This window comes from Oncorhynchus gorbuscha, linkage group LG01 (assembly GCF_021184085.1).
Source record: "Oncorhynchus gorbuscha isolate QuinsamMale2020 ecotype Even-year linkage group LG01, OgorEven_v1.0, whole genome shotgun sequence".
Lineage (NCBI taxonomy): Eukaryota > Metazoa > Chordata > Actinopteri > Salmoniformes > Salmonidae > Oncorhynchus > Oncorhynchus gorbuscha.
The window spans coordinates 73,196,458-73,215,466 of NC_060173.1; the positions used below are offsets into that span (position 1 = coordinate 73,196,458).

Consider the following 19,009-nt stretch of genomic DNA (forward strand, 5'->3'; position numbering starts at 1 on the left):
AACAACCACATCATCAACATTAAGGGACATGGGCAGCTGTGAGGAGGAGGGTTTATTCTTTAGTCTTTAGTCTTTAACCGTTTCCCAGAACATCTTGGGATTAGACCCACAGAGAGAGAACTGTTCCTTAAAGTAAGTCACTTTGGCCTTCCGGGTAGCCTGAGTTCACTTATTTCTCATTTGCCTGAACGAGAGCCAGTCAGCTTGAGTATGCGTGTGCCAAGCCTTTCACCAAATGCAATTCTTGAGGTGGAGTAACTCTGCAAGATCACGGTCGAACCAGGGGCTTAATAAACCTGTTTTTAATTCTCATTTTCTTATGGGGGTGTGTTTGTTAACAGTACTACTGAAAATATATTTTTTTTAAAGGTCCATGCGTCATCGACAGAGGGGGATCAAGCTGATTGCGATACCATTTTACAGAGGTCAGTTTATGAAGGAAGGCTTGCTCATGTCACGTCCTGGCCTTTGTATTTTGCGTTTTCGTTATTATTTTGGTTAGGCCAGGGTGTGACATCGGGATTTATGTGTTTTGTTTTGTCTGGGGTTGTTTGTAGTTATGGGATTGTGGCTAGAGTAGTACTCTAGGTAAGTCTATGGTTGCCTAGAGTGGTTCTCAATCAGAGGCAGGTGTTTATCTATGTCTCTGATTGGGAACCATATTTAAGCAGCCATATTCTTTAGGTCTCTTGTGGGTGATTGTTCCTGTCTCTGTGTTTGTGGCACCAGATAGGACTGGTTTGGTTTTGTCACATTTCTTGTTGTGTAGATTGTTGTATTTTCATCTTTATTAAAGATGTACAAAACCAACCACGCTGCATTTTGGTCCGCCTCTCTTTCACCAGAAGAAAACCGTTACAACTCATTAAAGATTTTTAGCAAGTGTCTATGGCAAATCAGGACAGGTCGTTTCATTGAGCAGCCATTATGAACGCATGCTGTAAAACAGTGATCACCAAGGTCATTACAGAAAACACCAGACTGATGATACCTATCAGGATTATTTGTGTGGATAACATCAAGGAGAGTAGCCTGTTCTGGGTGTTTGGAGTCATACCTTGTGGGATTGGTAATAATCTGAGAAAGATTTAGGGAGTCCCATTGCTTTAGGACTTGGTCAGGTGGTTTAAGCATGTCCCAGTTTAGGTCTCCTAGCAGGACAAATTCAGACTTAGTGTAAGGGGCCAGAAGAAAGTTTAGGGCAGGTAGGGTAGAGGCCGGTGCTGATGGAGGACGATAGCACCCAGCGACAGTTAACAAAGAGCTTTTTGAAAGTTTAATGCTTAAAACCAGGAAATCAAATTTTGGGGGACAGACTTGGTGGAGTCAACCAATCACTAAAGGTGATCCTTGGTAAAGATTGCCACTCCCCCACCTTTGGAAGATCTGTCTTGCCGAAAAAGGTTATAACCAGAAAGATTAACATCAGTATTCAAAACACTCTTCCTTAACCACGTCTCAGTAATAACCAACACATTTGGATTGGAGCTGTGAATCCACTCTGTCAATTGATCCATTTTTGATAATAAGCTTCTAGTGTTAACGTGCAGAAAGCCCAGGCTTTTACGGGAGCAGAAATCCGTGAAGCAGATATCAGAGCACAATTGGGGCTAGCAACCGTAGATGGGCCAGGGTGTACATGCACATTTCCAGATATCATCAACAGTAATACAATCAAGGCACGGCAGAGGACAGGGAGAGCTCTGCAGTGCTGATTTATGACATCTGAATGTTCATCAGATGGCAACAAGATCATATTGTACAGCAATTTCATCAGGTAACATGAATACAAAGCCGGCGAGAGGTACTAAGTACTTATGTAAAAATACTTTAAAGTACTACTTTACTAAAAGTAAAGTACTAAAAGTCGTTTTATCTGTACTTTACTTTAGCATTTATATGTTTGTCAACTTTTTATTTTGCTTCACTACATTCCTAAAAAAAGAATGTACATTTTCCCTGACACTCAAAAATACTCATTACATTTTGAATGCTTAGCAGGACAGGAAAACGGTCGAATTCATGCACTTATCGAGTGAACATCCCTGGTCATCCTTATTGCCTCTGATCTGGTGGACTCACTAAAGACACATGCTTGGTTTGTAAATATGTCTGTGTTGGAGTGTGACCCTGTCAATCGGTAAATAAAAGAAAGAAGAAAAGTAAATGGTGCCACCTGGTTTGCTTAATATGAAGAAATGATTTATACTTTTACTTTGATATTAAAGTACATTTAAAACCAAATACTTTTCTTTGGGTGACTCACTTTTACTTGAGTCATTTTCTATTAAGGTATCTTTACTTTTACTGAAGTATGACAATTGGGTACTTTTCCCACCACTGTCTAGGACACAGGCCAACAGAGCTAATATAGGCGGTTCAATAAAAACATACTATTTCTCTCCCTCTCTTTCTCCCTCCTCCCTCTCTCTTCAAGGGCGCTGAGTGGTCGCCGCCGTCCCTTTCGCCTTTTCAGAGGAACCTGTAAAATCTGTGTGACAGCTATGATTTATGATATACGCACTGTGTGCCTGTGGGGGCAGGTGTGTAAGGTCTGATAGTTCTCCTTAGTTCTCCACGGACCATAGCCAGAGGTATCAGAGGTCACTGTTCAGTGACCCCAGTCACACACAGGAGACACGGAGAGGGTGTGTGTGTGTGTGCCTAGGAGTGTGAGTTGGGCTGCATGACATGATGCAAGAATAAAAACCAGAAACTGGTCACAAAAAAGTTTACAACAAAGATGAACTAAGACATGCGCTGACAGTTGGTTAGAGGCAACGGGTCAGCTGCCGTGTGCATATGAGAGTGTGTATGAATGTGTGTATGAGAGTGTGTATGGCCTCATTCTCTCACATCGTATTTTGAAGTGCTGCGGGCTGACCTGCTGGTATCAGCATAGTCTCTGCCTCTCTCTCTCCAACTATCTATTTCCATTGCCCTCTCTCTTTGCCCCCCCCTCTTCCCATTTTCCTCGCCTCAATACCCCTGCTGCTCGCAATGTGCACTGTACTTCATATTCAAGGCCGTGTCAGGCAATCCAGTATCCTCACGTTGGTGCGCGCATGTTTTTTCCCCCCACATGTGTGTGTGTAAACATGCACTTTCTATTTGTGCAGATGCACATGTGTTTGGAACGGGGAGTGTGTGTGTGTGTGTGTGTGTGTGTGTGTGTGTGTGTGTGTGTGTGTGTGTGTGTGTGTGTGTGTGTGTGTGTGTGTGTGTGTGTGTGTGTGTGTGTGTGTGTGTGTGTGTGTGTGTGTGTGTGTGTGTGAGAGGGGGTAGAGAAGTGGAATTTCACACCTCCTGCCTCCGTTATTACCAGGTTATGAGTTAATGTTGATGGACAGTTGGGAGCGGAGAGGGTCTCACTCTGAAAGGTCACAGACAGATAAGGCTTGTCTTGACAGTAGAGCGGGAACAGGAGAGAGAACGGGAGAGAGGGAGAGTCTGCAGCACATTAAGGACAAGTGTGGGAGTGATGGGTGCAGGGTTACAGAGGGAGGGAGAGGTAGAAAAATTAATATAGGGAGGGAACAGAGAGACAGACAAAGAGTTGAGATGGATAAAGTGAGGTGGGAGCAAAGTAGAGAGGGAAGAGGGAGGGAAGAAAGGAAGACAACCAGACAAGTAAAGAATAGAGTTTCAGCTACCCCTTATACTTAAGCTCTTGTCCTCAAATTGTCACTAGTTGCTGTTAGTGTGCATATACGAATGAATGCAACACATAGCCATAGCATCATTATAGCCCTAGCAGCCATACAATGCTTGTAAATGAGTTATTGTACCATCCACACACATTATGCTACCTTGGGCTGGGAATTGCCAGGGACCTCACGATACGTATATGTAGTGCGATTCTCATGATTCTATATGTATAGCGATTTCAACGCTGTGATTTCATTGAGGTCATTGAGGGTCCAAACATAATTGCTCACCTCTGCTGCAGAGGGACAAGAGACATAAAAGTGACGAAAACAAATTGTCTCCCTATCTAAAAAGAAGATGGAGACAATCTATGAAGGAAAAACACTGGAATTTTGGTGCAGGTACAGCCAACTAGCGCAAAAATAATATTGCAATATCGTCAAAAGGATACGATATACCGTCAAAAATACCCCCCCCCCTCCCCCATCACTAATGCTGGCCCACGTCCATGGGAAATGAGGCATACTGTAGGTAGCGGCGTTGACACCTAAGAGCCGACCAACCCTCCTCAGAGTCACAGGAACGGCGTCCTCCCTGGCTGAACACACGTTAGCGCTGCTCCGGCAACACGGCTTCCTCCTCTATCACAGGCTGACAACCATTAGCCGAATGCTAATCGGGGCTAATTACACACGGTTCACTCCTAGACGGCGTGAGCCAGCTCATTTCTTATCATGACAGAGTGTTTGCATTGTGGGGCCCCCGGCGACGAGATTACGTTGACAAAAGGCAGTCGTCAACTTGGTGTCTTAATAAAAGTGCTTTGGCGTTTGGTTTTCAATGAATAAATGTCAAATAAGGTCTCTTTTCCGACTGTTGTTGTTGGATGCTGTTTGATGTTGTTCGATATTGTGTCTGCCGAGGCTGGAGCAGACTTTTCCTGCAGCAGCCAATTCGTTGCTGCTTTGTGACTGTATTGAGGTAGTTGCTGTCATTTGTGATTTCCAGACAGAAAATGGCACACTTTCCTGAATGCTTTGTTAATTCGCTGTCGTTGAGTGCAGTGCTTTGAGTGCAGTGGAAATCGGAAACCCTGTTAATCTAGCATGGAAGCCCTTTAAATCTATAATGCGTTTGCTTACTTCGATTCAAAGGCTCTATTCAGATCCTTTTTTCAATCTTAATATCCTTTCAAAAGCATTGGAGGTCTCTGATAGCTAACCTCGTTGTAATTTGCTGTTGTGGAGTAGGTGGGGTGTTGTATAAGAACTCTCACAGAAAAAGGGCTGAATGGTTTCTGGCTAACAGAACTGAATGAAACAGCCTGTTCTCCTAAGCAATGGATCCACAGTGTGGAGACACGGCATATCTCCCTCCCACTCCATCTCCAAAAGCTCATTTTGAAGATTCTGCAGGCTCTGCACAAAATCCTGGGTCCCATTTTCCATATTTCATATACGGACCATTGGAGAGGCATTGCCTTATGAGTGTCCTCCTCGCTACAACGTATTGTGGGGGCGATACATTGACGCTTCCTCTGTTGGAAAATGTGCTGTTGTGTGGTGTTCCTAGACTCAATTGAAAGTAGCCATGCGACTAAGTGGTTTGCAATGGATGAGGCCATTCACATGTCTATGTATCTGGTCAATGTCATTGACACACACCGATCAGCCAAAAAATATGAGCAAAAGGCACTGTTGATGTTTTCAATTCAGCAACTTTGCTTATCTTTGGGAAATGTGAATGAAGCTCACAGAAGAGTGCAAACACCTGACTGTTGCCTCCTCCATTAATGTAAGCCTCTGCGAGGCTAACTGGCTGGGTAGCTGGTCTGACAGACAGAAAGGCTGGGATAAGCCCAGGCCACGCCATCAGTTAGTGTTAACGTAGCGTAGCTGCTGATCACCAAGGAGGCAAACACAATGGCCTAACACTCTGGGGACTCATCATGGCTTCCGCTCACTGAGGGAATTTTTGCCAGCTGTGATGGGGTTAGTGGAATAGCATTACCCAAATGTCACCCTTAAGCCTTCTCCTCTCTGGGGTTAGTGCAAAGTGGCGCTGTCATTTCCGGAGCGATAACGAGGAAGAGATGGAGACGGACACCAGCGAAGCTGACAGACAAAAAGTCTGTCTTAAGTTTTGGTTGTTCGCGACTCGCGCGGCTAAAACGCAACTTCAGCAGTGGCGGGTTTACTCGGATGAACAGGCTCGGGTTTGACAATTCGCAGTGGGAGTGGGTGGGTGGGTGGGTGGGAGGCAGGCAGGCAGGAGTTGCGGGATATATCAAAGCAAATAGCTGACATCCCTAATACCGCTACTGAGAGGGAGCATCTAAAAAATTACTACTTCCCCGGCCTGTTGGGCTAATCCCTAGAGCAGGGGAGAAGCTTAGAGTCCCAGAGGAGCCAAGTCAGTCTACTTCACTTACAGAGAGAGAAGTCTCACTCACACACAGAGGTCTATCTTACTCTCCGAGACAGAGGAGGCTGCCTTATTCACAAAGAGAGGGTTCTGTATCACTCACAGGGATAGTCCTGTCTCACTCACAGAGATAGGCCTGTCTCACACACAGAGATAGGCCTGTCTCACACACAGAGATAGGCCTGTCTCACCCACAGAGATAGGCCTGTCTCACCCACAGAGATAGGCCTGTCTCACCCACAGAGAGATAGGCCTGTCTCACCCAAAGAGAGATAGGCCTGTCTCACCCAAAGAGAGATAGGCCTGTCTCACCCACAGAGAGATAGGCCTGTCTCACCCACAGAGAGATAGGCCTGTCTCACCCACAGAGAGATAGGCCTGTCTCACCCACAGAGAGATAGGCCTGTCTCACCCACAGAGAGATAGGCCTGTCTCACCCACAGAGAGATAGGCCTGTCTTACTTACAGAGAGGTCTGTCTCATTCCCAGATTGAGAGCTCGGTGTCATTCACACAGATTGGTCTTTCTTACTCACAGGTCTGTCTAACTACAGAGAGGTACGTCTTTCTCACAGAAAGGCCTCTCAGTAACAGAGCGATAAGTCTGTCTCACTCACAGAGTGTTGGGATTGGTTACTTGAAATTGAGAAAAAAAAATCTCAAAATCGTTTGTTTGACTGTTTGAGGGAGCAAGGCGAGCCACGCGCACTCTACCAAAGATAGGCTACTTACTAACTTAGGTTTGATCACTAGTTTCTCTTTCCATCTGTGGCGCTGCTTTCTTGTGCTAGTCTACAGGACTTATTCCACATTTTGTTGTCTTACAGCCTGAATTCAAAACGGATTACATTAGATTTATTTCTCACCCATCTACCCACAATACCCCATAATGACAAAGTGGCAACACGTTTTTATGAATTTTAACACATTTATTGAAAATTAAATACAGAAACATCTCATTGCAAAATAAATGCGTTGCAAAATAAATGTACGCATACATGTTATTCAATCATTTTATCCAAACTGTTTGCACGCGTCAATGAGCATCTGCGTAGCCAACACGGATGTTCTAGCTTTGTCTGAATCCTGGCTTAGGAAGGACACCAAAAATCCTGAAATTTACATCCCTAACTATAACTTTATCTGACAAGATAGAACTGCCAAAGGGGGTGGAGTTGCAATCTATTGCAGAGATAGCCTGCAGAGTTCTGTCCTGTCTGTGCCCAAGCAATCCGAGCTTCTTCTTTTAAAAATCCACATTTCCAGAAACAAGTCTCTCACTGTTGCTGCTTGATATAGACCCCGTTCTAGACCCCCCAGCTGTGCCCTGGACACCATATGTGAATTTAACTGTTAGGTGACTCTGGGATTTGCTTAACACCCCGGCCATCCTAAAATCTAAACTAGATGCCCTCAATCTCACACAAATTATCAAGGACCTTACCAGGTACAACCCAACATCCGTAACCATGGGCACCCTCTTAGATATCATCCAGATCAACTTGCCCTCTAAATACACCTCTGCTGTCTTCATCCAGGATCTCAGCAATCACTGCCTCATTGCCTGCATGCGTAATGGGTCCGCAGTCAAACGACCACCCCTCATCACTGTCAAACGCTTCCTAAAACACTTCCGCGAGCAGGTCTTTCTAATCGACCTGGCCCAGGTATCCTGGAAGGATATTGACCTCATCCCGTCAAAAGAGGATGCCTGGTTGCTCTTCAAAATAAATAAGCATGCCCAATTCAAATGTTGAACTAAGAACCCCGCCTTATATCAGCTCACCGGTCACCATAGCATCACCCACCCGTAGCACGCGCTCCAGCAGGTATATTGCACTGGTCATCTCCAAAGGCAACACTTCCTTTGGCCGCCTTTCCTTCCAGTTCTCTGCTGCCAATGACTGGAACGAATTGCAAAAATCTCTGAAGCTGGATTCTTACATCTCCCTCTCTAACTTTAAGCATCAGCTGACAGATCAGCTTACCGATCACTGTACCTGTACACAGCCAATCTGTAAATAGCGCACCCAACTACCTCATCCCCATATCTCTACTTGAATATCATCATCTACACATCTATCACTCCATTTTTAATGCTAAATTGTAATTATTTTCACCTCTTAGGCCTATTTATTGCCTACCTCCCTACTCTTCTACATTGGCACACACTGTACATAGATCTTTCTCATTTAAAAAAAAAATGTTTTACATTGTTTTATTTGTTACAGTTATTGACTGTACATTTGTTTATGTGTAACTCTGTGTGGTTGTTTTTGTCGCACTGCTTTGCTTTATCTTGGCCAGGTTGCAGTTGTAAATGAGAACTTGTTCTCAACTGGCCTACCTGGTTAAATAAAGGTGAAATAGATAAATAAAAATTACAAAATTGTAGTGGAACCACTGCTAGACCAAGAGACACTACTACAGGATGATTCAAAGTAAGTAATAAAAACAAAGGTAATTGTGCAATACACACACACACACACACACACACACACACACACACACACACACACACACACACACACACACACACACACACACACACACACACACACACACACACACACACACACACACACACACACACACACACACACACACACACGCACATCTCACACAAACTACAAAGAAAAGGTGGATACCTTGGCGCTCGCTGCGCTTCTTGCGCCTCCTCTTGAACCTCCTGCGGATGAGGCAGTAGTAGGAGCCCAGGCTCTGAGGGCCAGTGCTGAACAGGGCCATGCTGTTCTGTCCTTCACCGGCTACCACACTGCTCTCCTGCCCTGGAAACGCTCCCTACTGGCCCTCTAGATTCTAGCCATGTGGTGGAACGCTTACTACCCTCAACCTCCCGCTCGCAGTCTCTCTTTTTTCTTTCTTTCTTGGTTTCTGTCGCCCTCCACCTAGTTGAAGGGACGCAGATAGAAAGTGTGTGGGAGGGAAGTGGATGTTCTCAAAGGAGAGGACTGGTGCGGTTCCTCAGAGAGTTGTAGAACGTCACGAGGAGTTGGTCCTATATTTCTCTCTCGCTCTTTCTTTTCCACTCCTTCTCTCCAGGCAGAAGAGGCAGCTTGCTCCCGCCAGCTCGGTGCTTCTATAGCGTCTCACTGACACGTCACACTGTCCCTCAACCTATCACAGGCTGCCTCTGGCTCGTTGCCTGGCCTCTACCTGTTCACACACACATTGGACAAAACACATGCGCACTAACACATGTACTGTATGTGCACACGCACACAAGCACACACACACAAAGCCGGACAGACTCGCGTGCGCACTAGCATGCACACACACGGACAAACATGCATGCTTAAAATGTAGGCTACACACACACACTATCACACACTCAAACACAGTCACACTACTGTAAACACACTCATAAACGACTAACTACAAGTGATCTCATTTCTCAAAACACACACTCATGCAGTAAAACAGCTGAGCCCAAGGTACTTGTCCTGCAATAATAACACACCTTTTGAGGTGAAATATCTCACACGTCACGTGATGAGTGTATAAACTCTTAACAGGCGTAACTAAATAAGACAAGTCACAATACTGCAGCACAGGGCTCTACCTCCCTCTAGTGGGCATACGCCGTCACTACTCTGCTATTACGTCACTAAAGGCCAACTCAACGACACAAAATATTAGCAGTGTATAACAGCCGCACAAATGGCACATTCCGAGTTAGAATACAGGAGGACTTACTATAAAGACCATGTACGACACTGTCCTGGAATATGGTTGTACATGAATACGATTTTATCCTTCTGTCTAAAGCCTTACTATTACCCTTCCGTCTAAAGCCTTACTATTACCCTTCGGTCTAAAGCCTTATTATTACCCTTCTGTCTAAAGCCTTACTATTACCCTTCTGTCTAAAGCCTTACTATTACCCTTCTGTCTAAAGCCTTACTATTACCCTTCTGTCTAAAGCCTTACTGTTACCCTTCTGTCTAAAGCCTTACTGTTACCCTTCTGTCTAAAGCCTTACTGTTACCCTTCTGTCTAAAGCCTTACTGTTACCCTTCTGTCTAAAGCCTTACTATTACCCTTCTGTCTAAAGCCTTACTGTTACCCTTCTGTCTAAAGCCTTACTGTTACCCTTCTGTCTAAAGCCTTACTGTTACCCTTCTGTCTAAAGCCTTACTGTTACCCTTCTGTCTAAAGCCTTACTGTTACTCTTCTGTCTAAAGCCTTATTATTACCCTTCTGTCTAAAGCCTTACTGTTACCCTTCTGTCTAAAGCCTTACTGTTACCCTTCTGTCTAAAGCCTTACTGTTACCCTTCTGTCTAAAGCCTTACTGTTACCCTTCTGTCTAAAGCCTTACTGTTACCCTTCTGTCTAAAGCCTTACTATTACCCTTCTGTCTAAAGCCTTATTATTACCCTTCTGTCTAAAGCCTTATTATTACCCTTCTGTCTAAAGCCTTATTATTACCCTTCTGTCTAAAGCCTTACTGTTACCCTTATGTCTAAAGCCTTACTGTTACCCTTCTGTCTAAAGCCTTACTGTTACCTTTTACTGTTACCCTTCTGTCTAAAGCCTTACTGTTACCCTTCTGTCTAAAGCCTTACTATTACCTTTTACTGTTACCCTTCTGTCTAAAGCCTTACTATTACCCTTCTGTCTAAAGCCTTACTATTACCCTTCTGTCTAAAGCCTTATTATTACCCTTCTGTCTAAAGCCTTACTATTACCCTTCTGTCTAAAGCCTTACTATTACCCTTCTGTCCTAAAGCCTTACTATTACCCTTCTGTCTAAAGCCTTACTATTACCCTTCTGTCTAGGTGGTGGCGTCAAACTCGATCCACGGAGGGCCTCGTGTCTGCTGGTTTCTGCCTTTTCCTTTCAACTAAGACCTAGACCACCAGGCGAGGGGAGTTCCTTACTAAACAGTGACCTTAACTCATCAATCAAGAACGAAGGGAGGAGAGAAATCCCACAGATAATCTGGCCTCCGTGGAATGAGTTTGACACACGTGGTCTAAACCACACTAACCAGAGTCCACAAAGGAAACCACAAGATGACATGGGCCTTTATCTTGGTGCACAATGCCCCCCAGTGGAAGACATTGGTATTGCACGCCCACCCGCCCTCACTGGACACCAGAGGCTTTATGGTGCAGTATAAAGAATATGAGAAAATCCCAGGAAAATAACCAGAGCATCTGCAGGAGAAATGGAAGGGGAGAGAAATGGAAGGGGAGCCAGTTTTCAACCAACTTGCACTCATCTATTTACTGATTTCCCATCAGTAGGTATGAGTAGGGCTCAGACCAATGACCATGTGACCTGACTAGTATAAAACGGTGGGCCCTAAATATGACGGAAACACTGTCAGTGAGGGAGGCTGACAAAGTTGAAGAGAGTGTGTGTGAGAGAGAGAGGGAGGGAGGGAGGGAGGGAGAGAGAGAGAGAGAGAGAGAGGGAGGGAGGGAGGGAGGGAGGGAGGGAGGGAGAGAGCGAGAGAGCGAGGGAGGGAGGGAGGGAGGGAGGGAGAGAGAGGGAGGGGAGGGAGGTAGGGAGGGAGAGGGCGAGAGAGAGAGAGAGGGAGGGAGAGAGAGAGGGAGGAAGGGAGGGAGGGAGGGAGGGAGAGAGGGAGGGAGGGAGGAGGGAGGGAGAGTGGGAGGGAGGGAGAGAGGGAGAGTGGGAGGGAGAGAGGGAGGGGCGAGAGAGTAATTAGTTAAGACACCTGGTTTCCCTTTGTTGTCCGTTGTGTAGTGCTGGGCTCTCTGTGGTTCTTCTTAAGTGGCCTGGGAGAGAAAGGAGAGCACAGGTCAACGTACAGCTACAGTACACGTCATCACACACTGGTACCTGCTGACAGGCAAAACCCTCACAGGAAAACAAGAAGGATGTGAAGCACTAGTAGAATACAATGGCAGCATTTTGTAGAATGAAGAGGTCCTTTGGTAAAGGGGTTATTGGTCAGTCTTTTTATACATTTTTCACAACATGAAGAGTGCCTTGGTCTTTTGTGTTTTTGTTGTTGTCGACAACACACACCCTTGTAGGCTCGCACGCACACGCACACACACACGCACACGCACGCACGCACGCACGCACGCACGCACACACACACACACACACACACACACACACACACACACACACACACACACACACACACACACACACACACACACACACACACACACACACACACACACACACACACACACACACACACACACATTTGTGGACATCTCACAAAACAGATAAATTCATCCCAGGACACAGAGCCCATAAGTTTCTGTCCCAGTCATCCATCACATATCATCACTTCTTCCACCCATCCATCCACCTTTCCTCCCTCCATACCCTCGCTCCCTCCCTCCATACCCTCGCTCCCTACCTCCCTCCCCACCTCCCTCCCTCCATACCCTCGCTCCCTCCCTCCCTCTCTTTCTTCCTTGTGCTCCAGAAGTTATAGGCCAGACAGTAGTTGACAGCCGGCAGGTTGAGGAAGACACACAACACACCTCGTCACATAGAGCCGACAGCTTGAGAGAAGACACACAACACACCTCGTCACATAGAGCCGACAGCTTGAGAGAAGACACACAACACACCTCGTCACATAGAGCCGACAGCTTGAGAGAAGACACACAACACACCTCGTCACATAGAGCTGACAGCTTGAGAGAAGACACACAACACACCTCGTCACATAGAGGTGACAGCTTGAGAGAAGACACACAACACACCTCGTCACATAGAGGTGACAGCTTGAGAGAAGGCACACAACACACCTCGTCACATAGAGCCGACAGCTTGAGAGAAGACACACAACACACCTCGTCACATAGAGGTGACAGCTTGAGAGAAGGCACACAACACACCTCGTCACATAGAGCCGACAGCTTGAGAGAAGACACACAACACACCTCGTCACATAGAGCTGACAGCTTGAGAGAAGACACACAACACACCTCGTCACATAGAGCTGACAGCTTGAGAGAAGGAACACAACACACCTCGTCCCATAGAGCCGACAGCTTGAGAGAAGACACACAACACACCTCGTCACATAGAGCCGACAGCTTGAGAGAAGGCACACAACACACCTCGTCACATAGAGCCGACAGCTTGAGAGAAGGCACACAACACACCTCGTCACATAGAGCTGTCAGCTTGAGAGAAGACACAAAACACACCTCGTCACGTAGAGCTGACAGCTTGAGAGAAGCAGGCTGAAGATAACAACAGTTAAAATCTGTAGTAAAAGTCCACTGGAGTGGATAAAATAAGTTTACATTATGTGCAGAAAAACAGCTTGGACCAGCCAAAGCCATAAAGCTTTAAACTCTCTGATTACGAGAGTGGGGAAAAGATAAGAGTATCAGAGGGAGGAGAGGAAGAGAAGTAAGAGAGGAGGAGAAAAGATAAGAGTATCAGAGGGAGGAGAGGAAGAAAGAGAGGAGGGGAAAAGATAAGAGTATCAGAGTATCAGAGGAGAGGAAGAGAAGAAAGAGTGGAGGGGGAAAGATAAGAGTATCAGAGGGAGGAGAAGAAGAGAAGAAATAGAGGAGGGGGAAAGATAAGAGTATCAGAGGGAGGAGAGGAAGAGAAGAAAGAGAGGAGGGGGAAAGATAAGAGTATCAGAGGGAGGAGAGGAAGAGAAGAAAGAGAGGAGGGGAAAAGATAAGAGTATCAGAGGGAGGAGAGGAAGAGAAGAAAGAGAGGAGGGGGAAAGATAAGAGTATCAGAGGGAGGAGAGGAAGAGAAGAAATAGAGGAGGGGGAAAGATAAGAGTATCAGAGGGAGGAGAGGAAGAGAAGAAATAGAGGAGGGGAAAAGGAGAGAGGGAGATTGAGGTAGAAGAGAGAAAAAGAGAGATTGATAGAGAAATGAGCAAGGGAGTAGGGATGAGCAAGTCCATCTCTTTGACCGGAGGGGTCCTTTGAGGACACCACAGCCCTCTGCATCACTGCCCACTTCAAATTCCCATGGCTGTCTGTGGTACTCTGGCTCAGACCAACAGGCATGCGTTTAGATAGCTCTTCTATAAGACAAGCATGTGCCAGTTGGCGAGAGAGCGAGACAGATAGAGAGAGAGACAGAGAGAGAGAGAGAGAGAGAGACAGAGAGAGAGGGAGAGAGACAGAGAGAGAGAGAGAGAGACAGAGAGAGAGAGAGAGAGAGAGAGAGAGAGAGAGAGAGAGACAGAGAGAGAGAGAGAGAGAGAGAGAGAGAGAGAGAGAGAGAGAGAGAGAGAGAGAGAGAGAGAGAGAGAGAGAGAGAGAGAAATAGAGACAGCCTTTCCATCACACTACTGACAGTATATAGGCCAAGCACAACCACAGCTGGCCAAGTCTGACCGCGAACGGTCTTGAGAGCCAAGAGGAGAAGGAAGTGGTCTTGGTTGAGAAACGGTAAGGCGTCTCAGACTCTGAATGAAGCATGACCTTCAGATGGCTCTCCCTGTGGTTGCATAAGAATTATTTATAGAAAAATACAGCCTCTTTTTACAGGCTAACACTAGTCAAAGGCCAAACAACTGTTGTCACAATTTATATTTCTTAAACTCATACGGCATATCTGTTTACAGACAGTTAACTGAATAAACGTGGTTGAAATAAAAATGACCATTGTGGTAGTGGTACCAATTCCTAAAGTCAGAGTAATTTCCCCAAAACCTTTGAACATGTGTTTGGACCAAATTAAAGGCCACAAATAGGCTACAAACAAGACTGTGGTCTAAGCGGGAGTTCCCAGGCGTTATAGTACAGACTTTGTGTAGTATGTGGTCGCATGGCCCTGTTTACAACTGCCAGTGTTAGGAGGGCAAAACTCACGTGAAACTTTTAGAGCTATAAGCCATGCTATGGGGCACTTTTCCCAGTTGGACCAATTGTGTGCGCTCCAGCCAAAGGGAGCGATATTGAGTTGGCCCTCAACATAACTTGGTCTGAATGATGCATGAACTGAAGAGTGAAAGAATAGCTTCATCTTCAATATATGGGCTATGGAAAGGCTGGCCAATATCAAGGACGTCCACGGCAAGGATCAGGAGAAAGAGCTGAGAATAATTAGTCAACGAACCCGTAGTCTAATACACCAGTAGGGGGCAGCATTGGTCTTCATTCCCCAACAACTAAGGTCACGTTTAATTCATCACGAGTGATGGATATTCCACTGTACTGTAAATACAGTATCCCCCGTTATGGTTGAATCTAAACTGGTGTGAGAAAAATACAAAACGTGTCTCCAGTTGAATCTGAATAGAGCGCGAATAGAGCGCAGGAAGACAGTGTCATGCTCCAAATGAGTAGCCTACTTAGTGACCAGTCACCCAGAAGGGTCAGTGTGGTCAGAGAGGGGTGGGGGGGAGATACTTTACAGAGAGAGAGAGAGAGAGAGGGCTACATAGAAAGAGGTAGGAAGAGAGTGAGAGAGGTGTGTGAGTCTGGTTCACCATCGTTAGCATCATCATTTAGGACAGGCCACTGAGGCCAGGGAATGGGGGGGCACCACCGCCGTGCCATAGGGCTCGGGTCAGGGCACTCACCCGCTGAGGGGGGCAGGGGAAGAAGAGACGTGGTGGTGGTGGGTACATTATAATTGGGCAAGACCCAAATAAGGCAAAAAACATACTACCACCCCCGCACAGGACGAGTGACAGGGAGAGGGGGAGAGACGAGAGGGGGAGGCTGGAGACCAAACTTTGAAAATGCTATTGTTTTAGAGTTAGGACATGCAAATGTGTGTTTGAGAAAGAGACAGAGAAAGAAAATGAGAGAGAGAAATAAGACGAGAAATAGATGAGAGAAAGAAGATGATAAAGAGAAGGAAGATGAGAGAGAAATAAGATGAGAAATAGATGAGAGAAAGAAGATGAGAAAGAGAAGGAAGATGAGAGAGAAATAAGATGAGAAATAGATGAGAGAAAGAAGATGAGAAAGAGAAGGAAGATGAGAGAGATAGAAGATGAGAAATAGATGAGAGAAAGAAGATGAGAAAGAGAAGGAAGATGAAAGAGAGAGAAGGAAGGAATATGAGAGAGAGAAAGAAGATGAGAGAGAGAAAGAAGATGAGACAGAAATAATATGAGAGAGACAGCAAAAAACATATAGATGATCAAATACAAATCTTAGAATCAACTATTAAAGACTTCCAGAACCCACTGGATTCTCCAATTACCTTGAATGAACTACAGGACAAAATAAAAACCCTCCAACCCAAAAAAGCCTGTGGTGTTGATGGTATCCTCAATGAAATTATAAAATATACAGACAACAAAATCGAATTGACAATACTAAAACTCTTTAACATCATCCTTAGCTCTAGCATCTTCTCCAATATTTGGAACCTAGGACTGATCAATCACCCCAATCCACAAAGGTGGAGACAAAGACAAATTTGACCCCAATAACTACCGTGGGAAATGCATCAACAGCAACCTTGGGAAAATCCTCTACATTATCATGTACAAGCAGACTTGTACATTTCCTCAGTGAAAACAATGTACTGAGCAAATTATCGTACAACAGACCACATATTCACCCTGCACACCCTAATTGACAAACAAACAAACCAAAACAAAGGAAAAATCTTCTCATGCTTTGTTGATTTAAAAAAAAACTTTGATACAATTTGGCACGAGGGCCTGCAAAAACAAATTGATGGAAAGTGGTGTTGGGGGAAAAACATACAACATTAGAAAATCCATGTACACAAACAACAAGTGTGCGGTTAAAATAGGCAAAAAACACACATTTCTTCCTACAGGGCCGTGGGATGAGACAGGGATGCAGCTTAAGCTCCACCTTTTCTTCAACATATATATCAAAGAATTGGCGAGGGCACTAGAACAGTCTGCAGCACCCGACCTCACCCTATTAGAATCTGAAGTCAAATGTCTACTGTTTGCTGATGCTCTGGTTCTTCTGTAACCAACCAAGGAGGGCCTACAGCAGCAGCTAGATCTTCTGCACAGATAATGTCAGACCAGTGCCCTGACAGTAAATCTCAGTAAGACCAAAAATAATGGTGTTCCAAAAAAGGTCCAGTTGCCAGGACCACAAATACAAATTCCATCTAGACACCCTAGAGCACACAAAAAACGCCACAGGTAACTTCCACAAAGTTGTGAACCATCTGACATGGCAAGAAGGGAATGCTATGCCATCAAAAGGAACATAACATTTGAAATACCAATTAGGATCTGGTTAAAAATACTTGAATCACCAACCAAGAATTCACAAAATGGGACAAACACCAAATTGAGACACGGCATGCAGAATTCCTGCAAAAATATCCTCTGTGTACAACGTAAAACACAAAATAATGCATGCAGAGCAGAATTAGGCCGATACTCGCTAATTATCAAAATCCAGAAAAGAGCCGTTAAATTCTACAACCATCTAAACGGAAGCAATTCCCAAACCATAACAAAGCCATCACCTACAGAGAGATGAACCTAAGCAAGTCCCCTAAGCAAGTTGGTATTGGGGCTCTGTTCACAAACACAAACACACCCCACAGAGTCCCAGGACAGCAACAAAATTAGACCCAACCAAATCATGAGAAAACAAAAAGATAACTACTTGACACATTGGAAAGAATTAACAAAAAAACAGAGCAAAGTAGAATGCTATTTTAAACAGAGAGTACACAGCGGCAGAATACCTGACCACTGTGACTGACCCAAACTTAACCTGTTACTCCTACCCCCTACTTTTTAGAACATTCTGTTAAAAATCGCGCAACATTTCAGCGCCCCGCTGCTCATGCCAGGAATATAGTATATGCATATGATTAGTATGTGTGGATAGAAAACACTCAGACGTTTATAAAACTGGTTAAATCGCGGCTGTGACTATAACAGAACGTGCGTTTCATCGAAAAGCGCAGGAAAATCTGATCACTGAAAATATATATCCATCCGCCACTTCAACCCATTGATAAAGGCGAACCACAATAAATGGGGCTGAGGTTGCAATACCTACAGCTTCCACACGATGTCAACAGTCTTTGCCTAGGCTTTGTTTCTTGGTCAAACAAAGAAGAGACAAGCCATTTGTTCAAGTCTCCGACCGGATATTTTGGTTGAGATTTACCCGGACATTATTTCCAGACGGACAGCTAAAGAATATACTTAGCCTCGTGATCAATTTGATCGCTTATTAATGTTTACTAATACCTAAAGTTGCATTACAAAAGTATTTCGAAGTGTTTTGTGAAAGTTTATCGTCGACTTTTTTAATTAAAAAAAAAATGACGTTACGTTATAAGATGCTACTTTTTTCCCGTTTATCACACAGTCTTCATAGATCGATATCTAGGCTATATATGAACCGATTTAATCTGAAAAAAAGACCCAATAGTGATTATGGGACATCTAGGAGTGCCAACAAAGAAGATGGTCAAAGGTAATGAATGTTTTATATTTTATTTGTGCGGTTTGTGTAGCGCCGACTATGCTAATGATTTTGTTTACGTCCCCTGCGGGTCTTTTGGGGTGTTACATGCTATCAGATAATAGCTTCTCATGCTTTCGCCGAAAAGCATTTTAAAAATCTGACTTGTTGCCTGGATTCACAACGAGTGTAGCTTTAATTCAATACCCTGCATGTGTATTTTAATGAATGTTTGAGTTTTCACTAGTACTATTAGCATTTAGCGTAGCGCATTTGCATTTCCAGATGCCTAGATGGGACGCCTGCGTGTCAGGTAGGAGCAAGAGGTTAAGGAAAGCTTTGACTGTGTACAGACTTAGTGAGCATAGCCTTGCTATTGAGAAAGGCCACTGTAGACAGACATGGCTCTCAAGAGAAGACAGGCTATGTGCTTACTGCCCACAAAATGTGGAAACTGAGCTGCACTTCCTAATGTCCTGCCCAATGTATGACCATATTAGAGACACATATTTCCCTCAGATTACACTGATCCACAAAGAATTCGAAAACAAACCCGATTGT

General features: G+C 44.8%; 1 protein-coding gene across 5 annotated transcripts in view; it reads right to left on the minus strand.

Annotated features, from left to right (window-relative positions):
* The window catches only part of adarb1b (adenosine deaminase RNA specific B1b), a 180,836-nt gene that overhangs the window by 39,132 nt on the left and 122,695 nt on the right, over positions 1-19,009 (minus strand). For 2 of the 5 annotated variants that reach the window (XM_046359657.1, XM_046359647.1), the window contains one exon: positions 11,779-11,839. Coding sequence is in view for 3 of the 5 variants with exons in the window: in XM_046359638.1 (XP_046215594.1) it covers positions 8,720-8,819 (100 nt within the window). In the remaining 2 variants the exon portion in view is untranslated. Of the gene's footprint in view, positions 1-8,719; positions 11,443-11,778; positions 11,840-19,009 lie in introns of those variants that run through there. The other 3 variants (XM_046359638.1, XM_046359619.1, XM_046359629.1) reach the window with 2 other exon arrangements.